A 15,322-nucleotide genomic window follows, 5' to 3' on the forward strand; every position below is an offset into this window, starting at 1 on the left:
GGTTGTTGGAAAGAGGGGTGGAGCGAGGTCTTTCAGCTAATGGGCTCTGGTTTGGATCTGCACCAACACTTTTCTGTGTAAGCTTTGGAGGTCTGGCCTTTGGCCGTGTACGAGTGGAGTTGAGGTGGGTGTGTTGGGGAATTGGGGTTGGGATGGAGGGGTGTTTAGCATTGTGCTTGGGGCGGTTTCGGGCTCAGTGGGTTGGATTTATGCCCAGCTGAACCACTCAGAACTCTTTGATATTTCTGTGCAATGGGGCCTCAACAACAGCAGTCTCAAAAACACACATTTTTTTCCCCCTCTCACGAGAAAGTTTCCTTTATTTGTGAGATGTGTTGCTCTCAGACAATGTTTGCTGGAGTGGACAACACTGGAATTGTTTAAAGCTCTAAATGTTTTTTCTTTCTCTGCTTAGTTTGATGGAATTAGCTGCTGGGATGTCTCAGTGTTTCAGTTTACTGACTGATCTTTGCAGATAACGGTGGTATTTGTTGATAGTCCCTTCCAGATTCCAAGAGTTTTTGAAGAAAAATGTCAATAAAGGTTCAGTGGTCAGGCCATCTGTCACTGGAGGTCACCTGTCTTGGGGCTTCCCAGGACATCCGACCCTACCACCCCAATGTCTGAGGGTCATTCCCATCTTCAAACCTGAACTGTTAACAAAGTTAAAAGGAGTCAGGCTTACAGATATGTAGTCTGCTGTCGACAGGGCGCCGAGGTCAAAGAGAATGACCGTTACGAAAGAATTCCCATGAGATGAGATGAAAAAGTTGGGTGGTGAGGAAAGAAAACAGACGGAGAGATAGACGTTGAAGAGAAGGGTTGAGATGAAAACCAATTAGCGTGCCTTCGTGCTGAAGGGAAGATGTCTGTTTACACGTCTCATATCAAGTCGTTTGCAACCTTCCGGTTGGCTATCTGTCGAACAAATGAAATTGGATGTGATGGTCCAGTTCCTTCTTGGCAAGCCACTGTGTTTTTGGACCGACTTGTTTTATTCTCCTTTTCTCTTGTGTATTTCCAGAGCGAACGGGAATATGTTTTTATTTAAGCCGCTCACTGTGAGTTGCAGGGTTCCCTTAAGCAGATGGGCGGTGCAGTCATGCAGTGCTGCGAGTGTGAATAACTGTTTCGATTTACATCCGTGGTCATGGCTTCCTGTTTCCCCTCGCTGAGTTTCAGGCGCCTCCTGCTTTCTCTCTCTCTTGGCAACGATGTAGTTCTGTTGGGATATTTAGGTCGGATCAAAATGAATTTTGATTGTTTCACTTTATTGATTTGCCATTTCATTGCATTTCTTTGCGCCAGTGTTATTTGGTATTATTTATAACATTTATTAATACTTCAAATACATTTTTGTTTATTTTATGTTTTAGTAATTTTGGTTAGCTCTTTTTACATTGTTTTTTTTTTTATATAATTTTTTGTTAGCTTTAATTTATTTATCTGTTGTTTTTGAACTTTTGGTTTCAATTTATTGTATTTCAGTTTCTAATTTTTTATTTAAAAAAATGTAATTTTATTTATTTCTACAATTTATATAACATTTATATCATATTTTATTTAAAGGTTTATTTTGATTTTTTATTTAATATTTACAATTTTATTTCAACTTTATTTTGCTTAACGTCATTAAAAAAAAATAGTTTTAGACTTTTAGTTAATAATAACAAAACTGCATTAAATGCACAGGCACATAAACAGCAAAACATTATTTACATGTGACACAAATGCTTTGTCAGCGCATTACAAGTGCGATTTGGACAACAATCGCAGTACAATAATTGTAATATTTTTAAAATAAATTGTATTTATTTAAATCGCTGCCTTTTTTGGTTTAACAGTCCCACACGTTCATATTGCAATTTAGATTTTATATTGATTAATTGTAAGGCCCTAATGCTGATCTTCAGAAATCCAGAATGCTAAAAACAAACTAATGTCTTCTTCAGTCAACTATATAAGCCAAAAGCTACTGTTTTTGGCTTTGATCTTGAGTTTTTCCATAAACATAGATATATAAAACACTAGGGGCCCTATTTTAACGATCTGAAACGCAAGTGTCAAAGCGCAAAGCGCAAGTAACTTTGTGGGCGGGTCTCGGCGCTGTTGCTATTTTCCCGGCGGGATAAATGACTATTGCGCCAGGCGCAAATCTAAAATGGGTTGGTCTGAAGTAGCTTCATTATTCATAGGTGTGGTTTGGGCGTAACGTGAAATAAACCAATCAGAGCGTCATCTCACATTCCCTTTAAGAGCAAACGCGCTTTTTCCATAGCGGATTGCTATTGTAACGGCGGATTTGCCAGGCGCGCGCCAGGAGCGGTTCACAGCCAAGGAGAGCAACGCTCTCGTCACGGCCGTAAAAGAGAGAAGTTACATTGAAATGGAGAAACCCACCCAAATTAACTTCGGTTAAACAGGCGTATGATAATTTGGGTAAATGTGTAAGCTAGATGTATGCTTTTATAATAAATAGTCTATCTATCTATCTATCTATCTATCTATCTATCTATCTATCTATCTATCTATCGTAATAATGTATTCAAAAATGAAAACTGCTGCTTCTGTGTAGATGAGAGAATCAAAGTGTAGGCTATGTGCGTTGTGCACACGCTACATTGATTATGGCCAAGCATGCGCCCTTAAAATAGCATATGAATAACATGCGCAACGCGCCACTGACTTTAAACTATTTTTTCCTGGTTAGTGGCGCAATTGTTTTCTAAACCTGCAAAATAGCATGAATGAACGTTTGCGCCGGAACACGCCTCCTCTTTGCGCTGAACCGCCCCCGGGAGCGCAAGTGTATTTCCTAACTTACCGACGTGCTTCTGTGGAGGGAAAAGTCCGCTTTGCGCGGGTGCAAAATAGGAATGATACATGCGTCGGTGTACAAAGTCACTTGCGCTGGGTGCAAGATAGGGCCCTCTATGTCAGGGGCTGATGTATGAACTGCTGAAAGCTGATAAGAGAGGGGGTGTAGATAATAAAAACCTCCAGTTTGCATGGAGGTTTTATGTGATGCATATCAAAGCTGCATATAATCTTAAAGGCTTAGACACTGACATCAAAGAAAATATATAGTGCACTACAAGCGTTATTCTTGGTGATATTTGGATGATGTAAATGGTTGGTTGTAATTGCTCCTTCTTACCTACAGGGGCGCCATTTTGGACCTTTCCGGAGAAGATGGAGAAGAAGCTGCACGCCGTCCCGGCTGCCAACACTGTGAAGTTTCGGTGCGCTGCAGCTGGAAACCCCAAGCCCAAAATGCGCTGGCTGAAAAACGCAAAACCCTTCAGACAGGAGGATCGCATGGGCGGCTACAAGGTGAGAGATCTTCACTAGTGCTATATGAGAATTGGAACTCATTGCATGGTCTTCGACATATGAGGGACTCCAGATGAAAATTAGTCTGTACGGCTAAATTTGTCTCATTTACATTTGGACATTGTCCTTATGTTCATTAATGTGCATTGTCCCTTTTAAATAAACAAACAAACAAACAAACAAACATATACATTTAATAAGTCTTAAATACTAGTGCTTTTTAAAAATGAAAGTGCCTTTAGAAATAGGTACCCTTTTTGTACACGCAGATTTGCATGAGTCAGAATTGTCAGTGTGAAACAGTTGGTGAAGCACCGACTCTTGGTTAAAGTGTAATAGATGTGTGGTGATTGGCCGATGTACCCCGATCAGTGTCTGTTTGCACTTTCGTCTCTGAATACACAGCTGTTCCACACAGAAGGTCACTAATGATTGAGCTGCTCACGCTCGATTGATCTGAAGACTCAGATATGAGCTCAGTGTCTGACTATAGGACCAGGGACTGGTTCATTTGATAATCCAGACTTGAATTACCTTTTGAATATGAATATATTGAATATGAATTAGTTTTAATAACAATAATAACTTTCAAAATAAGTGCTTTGGAAACATGAAGCAATTATTGCAATAATTCATTATACAAAAAAAATGATAAAAGTCACCACCTTTCACCTAGACTACAGTTTTAGTGTAAAAAAAAAAAGTGCGTTCACACTTGGCTTGATTGGTTCGATTAAAACGTACTCTAGTGCAATTGCTCTCTTAGTGTTCTCTGTTCTCTGTACGCTGCCAATCCGAAGTCTAGTGCGCACCAAACAAGCAGACGAGACCGCTGAAAAGATTTATCTCTGTCCACTTCCAAACAAACTCCGACCAATCAGGTTTGAACGTATCCTATGCCTTTAGGTTCGGTGTTAAAAATGCCAATTTGAACACTAAGCGGACCAGGACTAAATGTTTTTGTTTTGTTTTGACCAAACGAACCAAGCCAGCCATATTACAAGTGTGAACACACCCTAAGATATCAAATGATTCATAAAATAAATTAATCATTGGATAATGTTCATAAACTAGTGCCTGAGGTAAATGAACCCTTATTTTGTCATCATTTGTTGGGTCTCAAAAGGCCGATGGTTTGGGCAGAGTTGTGGAGTGAAAGTCTCCATGGAAGAGACGCTGGATTTTGTGGTCTGCAGTCACGAGAGCTGAATTCCTGGGGGGGGGGACGGGAGCTCGCTCGTCTGTCGGCACGGCGATATTACTTTTCCCATGATGCTCTCGCTCGAAAAACCCTCGTCTTCTGGGCCAATTTCTCTCTCTCCTGTTTGTCCTGTCAGTGCTCCTGTCAGATTTGCCCTCCATTTTGTAAGTCGTCACACACAAGTGTGAAATTGACGATAGCCTCCTGGAGTTTTGTTTGAGATGAATTCGATTCGAGAATATATGTGTTTGTGTGTCCGCCAGATAAAGTAACCAAATACGATTTACGTAAACAAGTCACTTAACTGTTCTGAATGTGTGCTGTTGTACTATGCAGGAAGTTTGTTTTTGATTTTTTTCTTTTTCCTGTTCAGGTCCGGCTCCAGCACTGGACTCTAATCATGGAGAGTGTCGTTCCCTCTGATAAAGGAAACTACACCTGCCTGGTGGAGAACTCCTATGGATCCATCAATCACACCTACACTCTGGATGTAGTGGGTGAGTCTTGTTTACGGACATGTGTGTTGACCATTTTTGGATACTGGTAAACAGGGCATGAAAGGAATCTTAGGCCCGGTTTACACCTGGTATTAAGATGCGTTTTGGTCGATCGGATCACAAGTAGACGAGGAAGACACATTCCCGTTTACACCTGTCCCATTTGTCCACTTTCAATAATTTCTTCGAGGGGAGGGTCAATGGGAGGGTAAATGCATGAACTTTTGCAGATCTTTGGACAAAATAAGCTTGTGTAATTTACATATGAACGCATACGCTGACAGAATAAACACACGGAGAGCATCAGCTTTCATTTCTGCTCTGACAGAATATCTTAGAAATCAGGAATGGTGAGAGAACATTGTTCCTGGTATGTTATTCGTCTTCAAACCAAACTTGTGTCTTGAGCCGACAGTTTAAAACCTGTCTGTCTTGTGCGCTTCCCATAATGTTTACTCATTAGGTCAGTAGACGGAGAGTAGATAGTCTTTTGTGTCTGTTTGAACGCATTCGACCACATGAGCGTTTACACTATGAAAGCAATCCGGTCAATGCGTTTTCGACTTCCTCTGGAAGTGGTTGAAAGTGTTTTAGACCCTGTTTACACCTGTATTTAGCGTCGTCCACTTGTGATCCGATCGACCAAATCGCATTTTAATACCAGGTGTAAACGGGTCCTCTGAGTAGACAACACAACAAGTGAAGTAAAAAAGGAGAGAAAAGAGAAGGGATAGTCAAAAAGAAAATGCTGTCTCTTATGCTCACCATGGCTGCATTTATTTGATAAAAAATGCAGTTAAAACAACATTGTGAATATTGTTTAACACAAAGCTGTCTTGTGACTTTAAAAGACTTGGAAGGGTTAATTTTCCTTTTTGGGGTGAATTGTGCCTATAATTCATAGCTGTCTGCACTAGTTGTTTGAGTAGACCTGCCATCTCCAACCTCAGAACCAAGCTATATTTTTGCATGCACACACCCATGAACAGAACGCAGACACGCAAGGACAAAGGCTCACACACACATATATATATTCTCCCTATTTAGGGCCCCTGTTCTGGGTTAAGTAAAAGCAGTCTTTCAGAAGGTCTCTGTTTTTCTTTTCTGTTTTATTGCCGGGCTGTAAAGCCCTTTTGTGTCTGACTCAGTCTAATACTCTCATCACAGAGAAAGCAGGAGAGAAAAGAGGCAGAGGAAAGGGATTATGCTGTTTTTCTGTTGTTTTTCACTTTAATGTCAGACTAACCTACCTGGGAAGTAAATGAAAATGACAAGATGAGAAAACGAAGGTTGGGAGAGCGAAAACATTTTCCCTGTGCCGGAATTGGAGTCTCGCTGACCCTTCGAACAGGTCAATGAAAGTTGCGCCAGTCTGAACTGGCCTGCATTTCAAAGCTGGACAAAGTACAAAGCGCTGACACTTGAAAGAGCCAAAAAGACACTAATTATTGCTGTTTACTGTGGATGTCAGCCAGAATCCAGCGCAGAAACTTCAACTGTAGATAACTTCCAACAATACCCCCTTATACCAATTTGTGCACATTATGTACTTATTTAAGTTTAGGACTCCCAGTCACCATCCACTGCCACTCATAGCATGTTGGTACTAAAATTTGGTCACAGTAATTTAAAGTCTTATTAACAGTACATGACATGCAGGGGAAAAAATAAAACAGTTTCGAATTAGGATTAGTTCTCATGGCTTACTAATTAGTTCACTCATTTTAGTAAACAGAGTGTGTATTTACACTAAGTGCAAAGAGCCCGCCTTGTTGACAGAGGCTATTTACACTAACTATTATTAGCTTAATTACTTTTTGTCAGTCTCGTTAATGTGTAGATCATATAAAGTGGTTCTTTACACTGACAGCCACGTAAATACATCTGCATTATGAAGCATACAGCACAGTCTCTACTGACTGGCATGTTTCAAAGCATCCAGACCTAGTAACTCGGTGCATCTCCACCCTGATTTCTCTCTCAGCCAATCACACGCCGCAACTCCTCCCGCGTATGCTAAGTCAGCAGGTTACCCAGAGTTCAACAGTCTCGCTTCGGGATGCCAGATCAGCCTGTAAATGCCTGGCTAGTGATGTAATCGATCGATTGTGATTTGGTGGAGAATGCGGGCACGCGGTTGGCACTTGGCTCAACTTGTGGGCTGACTCAATGGGTTTTTGGAGGATGATCTGACAAACTGGTTTCTGAAAAGCATCTTGGTTAGGGTAGTGCACAAGTGGGTACTAGCAAGTGTTTTTGCTATAACGCAACACAATCAATCTAAAACACTTGCGAGCCACTCCAAAGGAATACTTTCTGTCTGACTTGGATATTTGGTATAGATCTCTGTGTGTGAGCAAAGTTTGCCTCTCTAACTTTTTGTTTCTCATCTGTTCTTCTTCATCTGTCTGTCTTTTCTTTTCACTGCCCATCTGTTGGGCATCTTTTATACTCTGCATCCCTTTAACCCCAGCCCTCTCTTTTTTTTCTCTTTCTGCTCATTGTTTTGAGCTTTTCTTGTGCCCCCTCTTGTGCCCCTCAGTCCTAAATCCTCTTACATCCCCCGTAAACCTTTGCTGCATGTCTGTGAAGGTTGACCTCTCCACATCTCCTGTGTGACATCATGCCTGTGTGTCTGTGTGTGTCGGGGTAACCAGGAGACGCGTCAGAATTACAGGGCGACAGTAATGTTGTGTTGTGAAGACAATGAGGTGTGTTAGTAATGTGGTTTAGTCTGTTTAGTTTCTGATTTTTTTTTTTCTTTGGAAAACGTGATTCCTTACGCTATCCGTGAGGTCCTTACTCAGGATTATTATAGTTAACCAAAACTAAAACCATTTTTGTTACTTGAAATAAAATAAACGTTAACTGAAATAAAATATTAACATAACAATAAAATATATACATAAACGTATTTTATTTCAGCTAGTTGCCAAGGAATGACAAAGACACTCTAAATACTGAAATGTCTAAAAAAATTTAAATAAAAACTTCTAACAAAAAGTTTGTACATATATAATATAGTGTGTTAAAACGTAAAACATCACTTTGTATGATTCATAAGCTGTTTTCTGCATGGGGACCAAAAAATGTCTCCACATGGAAAAGTGAGTGTTCTAATAATAGAAAACCTCACTACCAAGTGTTTTAACTTTCATATAATTTTAACTTTAGTTTACTCATTCATCATTGTGACCTTTTGGGAAACAAAAATCATATCTGATCATATCAAAGGGGGAAAAAGGGAATGAAATGACAAACGAGAATGTTCCTGATACACCCGGAACCGCAGCTGATATACGGTGGACACTGGACATCTGTCTTATTTCCCCCCCCACTTTGCCTCTCTTCATCTGTGTTTGCTCAGTCCTTATCTGCTGAGATAATGCAACAGCCTCTGTTTTGTGAAGTCTTAACAGCAGCCTGATAGGACAGTAGGTGTGGTGATCTGAATGCCAAACGTTCACTCAATGTCTTTTTGGATTTTTCTGATTTTTAATAAAAGTTTTGAAAAAAAGATGAATATAATTATGTTCTGTTCCAAAAGCGTGTAAGGGTCCTAACTAGACATGGGAATTGAAAGATATTTAAAACTTTAGTGAGTAAATGTTTTTGTGGTATTGTGTTTGTTGTGCTGTTGCGAGTCGGCCTCTTTATTGTTAATGTTCGGTCAGAATCAAACTGGTACATACACTGCCATTCAAAAGTTTGGTATCAGTAAGTTTTTTTTAAAGAAATTAATACTTTTATTCAGCAAGAATGCATTAAATTGATCAAAAGTGACAGTACTAAAGACATTTATAATAGTGCTGTCAAATCGATTAATTGTGATTAATTGCATCTAACATAAAAGTTTTTAAATATTTAGTATGTGTGTGTGTGTGTATATATAGATAGATAGACAGATAGATAGATAGATAGATAGATAGATAGATAGATGTAGATATATATACACACATATATATGCACACATTTACATACAAACTTTTATGTTAGATGCGATTAATCGCGATAAACCGATTTAACATTACAAATAAATGCTGTTCTTTTGCACAAAATTATTAAGCAGCGCAACTGTTATCAACATTGAAAATAATCTCAAGTGCAGTTTCTTCAGCAGCAAATCAGCATATTAGAATATCATGTGACTGAAGATTGGAGTAAATTACAGTTTAAAATATACTGAGATAGAAAACAGTTCTTTTAAATTGTAATAATATTTCACAATATTCCTGTTTTTACTGAATTTTTGATCACACAAACACAGCCTTGGTGAGCATAAGAGACTTTTTTTTTTTTTTTGAAAAATAGAACTGACCCTAAACTTTTAAACAGTAAGCGTACATGGTAAATATTCATATAATAATGCTCATTCTTCTTGGTTTTTATCAGAACGCTCTCCTCACCGGCCCATTCTTCAGGCAGGCCTGCCGGCCAACATCACTGTTCATGTCGGAGGGGACGCAAAGTTCGTCTGTAAAGTTTACAGTGACGCTCAGCCTCACATCCAGTGGCTGCAGCACATTGTGAAGAACGGCAGCCGCTACGGCCCCGATGGACTCCCCTATGTCCGCGTGTTAAAGGTAGGCTTGGTTTTCATGTTTAAAATAATCTGATTTGGCTTTCCCTTTTCTCGGAAACAAGAATGCTTTTATTTTCAGATGTTTTGATTCGGCTAAATTCTTTTAAAAAGAATGAGAGGATGCAAAAACGAAAGACTATTCTCACAGCAGATATCCTTGTTTTTCTCATGCCACGTAATGGGTGGTGCTCCCTCCTTTTCCGCTCTCCTATCCTTCCTAAAGAGTACGAGAGATTGTAACAAGCTCCCATATGTGTGTTTTTGTCCCTGTGCGCGGCACCTTCTAGCGCTCGGGCATAAACAGCTCGGACGTGGAAGTGCTCTTGCTCACCAATGTTACAGAAGAGGACTCTGGTGAATATACGTGCCAAGTGTCCAATTATATTGGTCAGGTCAGCCAGTCCGGTTGGCTCACTGTCCTACCAGGTAAAACCAAGAACGAGACGTTGATTCCCCGGCGTCCCTTCCCCCTCTGCTGGTGTTTTGGGTTGTTTTTTTGTCGTCCTGGTGATCCTGGGATTTTCGCTGAGCCGTTGTGGTGTGGTCTGGTGTATTATTTTCCTTATTTATTTTTTTGGTGGATCTTTCCTGGTGCCATCCAGCCAATCAGACATGGAAACAAGCCTTTGGTCTGTCCTTGCCTCTGCCTTCCTGTTCTGTGTCAATGACATGTTTCCCATGTCTGTTTTCCCCTTTCCTTTATCACTTTTCTTTAGTTTCTCACTCTAATCTTTCTTTCCGAAAGGCAGTGGCTTGTTTTCCATGTTTCTTCACTTGTGTTTGCATGGACCCTTGAGGATCTGGTGGGTTCACCTGTGTTGGGTTCAGAGGTTTTCGACCTTCATTTCGATCTACGTTTATGGCGTTTTTTCCCCTGCTGTTTCTGTTTGATAATCTTCTATAACGAAGTGGAACATCTACCATTTCTGTAATGCGTAGATGGGAAATACAACATTGAACATCTCCTTTTCTCTTCTTGGTATTTTGGGTCTGATTTGTTTCTTTTCTTCTTTCTTTCCTCCACTTCCATCCTGTCTTGTATCTCCCTTCCATCATCTCCATCTTCCTCTTCTCCTGCTGTTTCTCTCAGACGGCAGGTGTGAACACTACGGACAAAGAGATCGAGGTGCTCTACCTGCCTAATGTAACTTTCGAGGATGCGGGCGAGTATACATGCTTGGCGGGTAACTCTATTGGGATCTCCTATCACACTGCTTGGTTGACGGTGCTTCCAGGTATACACTCCTCCTCTACTGCTTCTGTACACACACTTCTTTTTTGTCGAAGTCACGTTGGTTGATATCGCGCCAACGTTCTTTGAGAGGAAACATGAGGCACTTTGGACGGTGTTAATTTAGTATCGATGTACTATTGTAGTTATTATTAATATTTTGAATTAGATTATATTTTTTTATAGATTCTGTTTTCACTTACAGTGGTGCTCTTCGATAATTTTTTACCAAAACATTTTACGTTTGTTTTTTATTTTTATTTATGGAATTATACACTTGCTACGTGAACACACAAAAAAAAATCATGGATTTTGTTATGAAAAATTTTCATAACAATAAACTTAAAATTTTCATAACAATAAACTTAAAATTCTATAACTTTTAAGTTCACTTTTTGAAAAAAATTTCACTTCAGCAATAATTTGCCAAGTGATCGTCTTTGTAAAGAGACCAAACTTAAGTCTGTTCTCCAAAGCTTTCAAGATTTATCGCATTATTGCACTAAAATAGTACATTAATTTCATTGAAATAATTTTTTTATAATTCGATCATTTTTGAGCGCCACATGACGATTCATTTTCGTTACTTTTATTGGTTTCAGTTAAGGTTTATTTTGTAATAAGTAACAGATTTTTTTTAAGATTTTATGATTTTAGTTTTAGTTAACGATAATTACCCATTCAGACATTTTTCTACGTTTAAAGGGTTAGTTCAGTAATTACTGACAGAATTTTCATTTTTGGGTGAACTAACCCTTTAATTTGTTCAACATTTTAATTTATTTGGGCATCAAATGTAAGAGATATGAAATAATATTAAAAAAATTATAAAACTGCATCCAAGTGTCTCGAGATCCTTATTTATAAAAATTCTCTTCCCAACTAACATTTCACTGGTTGCATGTTTGGAAAGACTTGTTTTGAAGGAATAGTTCATCTGAAATTAAACTTCTGTCATTATTTACTCTCTTTCATGTTGTTTAATGTATGACTGACTTTCTTCAGTGGAACAAATTTTTTTTCCAGATAACTAAATAATTTGTGCAAGTGTGAATGATAAGAGGGGAATAAGTTCTGTATTGAAGAAAGAGTAAAACAACACATGAGAGTGTTAATGATGATAAAATGTTGATTTTTAGGTGATCTATTCTTATATGTTTCGAAGTCTTTTTCTATTTCAGCTCTAATAACTGTTTTGTTCTCTAAAGAAAGTCTCAAGATTTGCTTGCCTTCTCAAATGCTGGACTTTCTTAGTTATTAGAGCCACTTACAACCACAGTGTGTGTGTGTGTGTGTGTGTGTGTTTGAGTGTGTATCTAAATGTGACAGACTCTAGATCATTTACTACATGTCCACAAATTTTGTCCAGGTTTAACTAAATATTAGTGAACTGTTTCATAGTTTTAGAAACACAATGGCTATCTGTCGTCATGTACAAGGCAGCGTTAAGTGTGCACGCTAACATGCATAATGCAACAGCGTCGCATTTTATTAAGAGTCCATTTCCTGACAAGGAAACAGACAAAATCTTTGACCGCAAATGGCACCACTTACTGGTCTGCGGTCAGACAGATGGAAATCTGTGTGTGTGTGTGTGTGTGTGTGTGTGCGATTGTATGCATGTAGTGTGTATTTCTGAAGGACCTCAAGTGTCAGGAAGTACTTCAATACTGTGGTCATATGCAAACCATTTTGTAAGCATGTGTATGTTCGCAGGGGCCACTGAGTGTCAGGAAATATGCTGTGATGGAAAGAAAGATCTCTCTAATATCTCCATTATTAAATGGAGATCTAATTAAGGCTTAGGTCTCAGATTTTTCTTCTAAGACAAGACCAGGATCGGAACTGCTGTTCACATTCATTTTTATAGCTTTATACTCTTACTGAAGTTGATGTTTAAATGAAAAGTTTCCTGAACTAAGGTAGAGGAACATCTACATAGAATATTTTGCCAGAGTGTCTTTTATTAGTTATTTATATCTACAACCTTGGAAGGAAAGATATTTGTAGACGTTTTTATAGTTATAGAGTCAGAGAGTGAAAAGTGATTGGTGTGTCAAATGTGTGTGTGTGTGTGTTGGTTCATCCTGTAATTCCTTAGTCACCTACACCTTTTCCTCTCTTTCCTCTTGCCTTGGAACCTTAATGTCCTTCATAAGCATCTTAAATCTGTGCTGTGTCCAACATTAAGGTTTCTGGTGCAGTTTTCCTCACCTCAGGAGTACCTTAAATCCTTTTTGGTTTGTTGCCTCATGTCTTAGTCCGATTTTCTCCGATCCTTCTCGCTACTCTACAGCCGAGCCAGACGCCATCGAGACGGACTACCCTCCTGACTACGTGGAGATCGCCATCTACTGCATAGGAGTCTTTCTCATCGCCTGTATGGTGGTGATCGTGGTGGTTTGCCGAATGAGGACGTCGGCTAAGAAGCCTGATTTCGGGAGTCAGCCGGCAGTGCACAAGCTGACCAAACAGATCCCTCTGCGCCGCCAGGTAACAGAAAGTAGATAAAGAGTTCCAGAAATCTTATACACACAAACACTCACACTTATATAAGAATGATTTGTCTTTGGAATATGTAGTTAGTTGGTTTTGTAAGGGCAGGTTTATGTTTAGTGATTCGAACCAACCTCTTATTTTACTTACTTTACTTTACTTTATTGTTATTTTTACAGGGACAATGCACAATTAAGAGTAATTGCACCAGAGTACACATTTTAAAGTACACTCTCAGAAAAAAAAGGTTAAATGGGATTCTATATAGAACTAAAAAGAAGTTCTCTATAAGAAGAAATATCTTAAATGATTGCAAAATACTTTATTTTTACTTAATACTTTTTTACAAAATACTTAAATGTTTAATGGGTCCATTTTTTTCTTCTGATAAAGTATGTTTACAAGCTGCTTAATTCATATAATGTAATAAAAAAATTATTAAAACAAAATTAATTTTAAAAAGTCCTTGATGGTAAAACTATCCCATGATGGGAACCTCTAAAAGGTTCTATATATGAAGCACCTGACAGAACCCTTTAAGGTTCTATATAGAACATTTTCTTCTAAGAGTGTATATATAATTTACCATGTTAACGTATACATGATATATAATGTATAAAAATAATTAAGACTTAGATAATTAAAAATATATATTATAGTATTCTAGATTAAAAGTTGTAGTTAATTTAAGTTTAGTACAGTGGTAACTGTGAATGATAACTTAAATGTTACTGAATAACATGTCAAATTCTTTTGTTGAGAAGTTGAAGGTATTCTATATGGTGGTAAGTTGGAAACATTATTTGAAAAATGAAATTTCTCACATATTTTTTACAAATGTATGACATGTTGAGAAACCTAACAGTACGAACTGCATGGCTTTTAGGTAAAGTTATTTGAATAGAGCCTGATACCTTAGATTTTGTGCTTTGATTTGCATCGTCATAGCCACAGCTTACTATAATGAGGATTTTACATACTATAATGATGATGTTAAGCGGCTAAATGTGCGCGCACACACACACACACACACACACACACACACATGTAGCTGTTAATAGTGTATGGTTCTGTCTCCAAGACTCAGGTGATCAGCCATCCGTCTTTCCCCTTACAGGTGTCTTCTGACTCCAGCTCCTCCATGAGCTCTAGCACGCCATTGGTCAGAATCACCACTCGCCGTAGCTCTGCCCACGACGACCCCATCCCAGAGTATGACCTCCCTGAGGACCCGCGCTGGGAGTTCTCAAGAGACAAGTGAGCATTCACACATTTATTAAATTCAAAGTATAATCTTGCATCTTTTTCACTTATAAATCATTGTGATGTGAAACTAATCTTCTTATACACTCACAATCCCATTATGTCTAATTATTAACCTGTGACTTATGCAGGCACAATGTACAATCAATCATTCATAACACAACACAGGCCTCCGTGCGTTACCCTTATTCCATTAGTAGACCATTATTCTTGCAGAAATGAAATGGATTTTTGTCAAATTTTTCTGGAAGATTTGAGCAGCTTCTGGTTTGGATGTTGATATGTTCTGATATGTTCTGACACTGTGACCCCGATAGCACACACTGACCGTACGACTTGACATACAGAACCAGAAAAACTCAGACTCACAGATTAATGTTTAATTGCCATGCTTAATATTTACTAAATGCTTCCGGCATCACTTGGAGATTTACAATGGGTCCACTATCATGTTGCCAAAACCTTGCAGATTTCTAATTAATGACTAAGAAAGCCTGTTTAAGCAATCTGTCTCAAACATGGTGGTTAAAAAGGAGTCTGTTTGTACTTTGATTGTCTCAAGGATGATTTGTAAGCAGTTTGAGAGACAGGAAGAGTTTAACATGCTATTATTCAACTCCAAACTATAACCAAGTCTTTTATTTATTAAATTAATGGTGGAAACTCAACAAATACAGGTTGAGTCACTCATTTCTTCAGCAGGATTATTATGTCAATCA

At 38.5% G+C, this 15,322-nt stretch overlaps 1 protein-coding gene across 9 annotated transcripts in view; it reads left to right on the plus strand.

Annotated features, from left to right (window-relative positions):
• fgfr2 (fibroblast growth factor receptor 2) overlaps window positions 1-15,322 on the plus strand; it is a 49,277-nt gene that overhangs the window by 14,836 nt on the left and 19,119 nt on the right. For 5 of the 9 annotated variants that reach the window (XM_082153315.1, XM_082153318.1, XM_082153321.1 and 2 more), the window contains 6 exons: window positions 3,164-3,333; window positions 4,908-5,031; window positions 9,424-9,614; window positions 10,704-10,848; window positions 13,141-13,343; window positions 14,458-14,597. In XM_082153315.1, coding sequence (XP_082009441.1) covers window positions 3,164-3,333; window positions 4,908-5,031; window positions 9,424-9,614; window positions 10,704-10,848; window positions 13,141-13,343; window positions 14,458-14,597 — 973 coding nt within the window. Of the gene's footprint in view, window positions 1-3,163; window positions 3,334-4,907; window positions 5,032-9,423; window positions 9,615-9,900; window positions 10,040-10,703; window positions 10,849-13,140; window positions 13,344-14,457; window positions 14,598-15,322 lie in introns of all 9 variants that reach the window. The other 4 variants (XM_082153317.1, XM_082153319.1, XM_082153316.1 and 1 more) reach the window with 3 other exon arrangements.

This window comes from Leuciscus leuciscus (assembly GCF_965113295.1).
Source record: "Leuciscus leuciscus genome assembly, chromosome: 22".
In the NCBI taxonomy this organism is placed as follows: domain Eukaryota; kingdom Metazoa; phylum Chordata; class Actinopteri; order Cypriniformes; family Leuciscidae; genus Leuciscus; species Leuciscus leuciscus.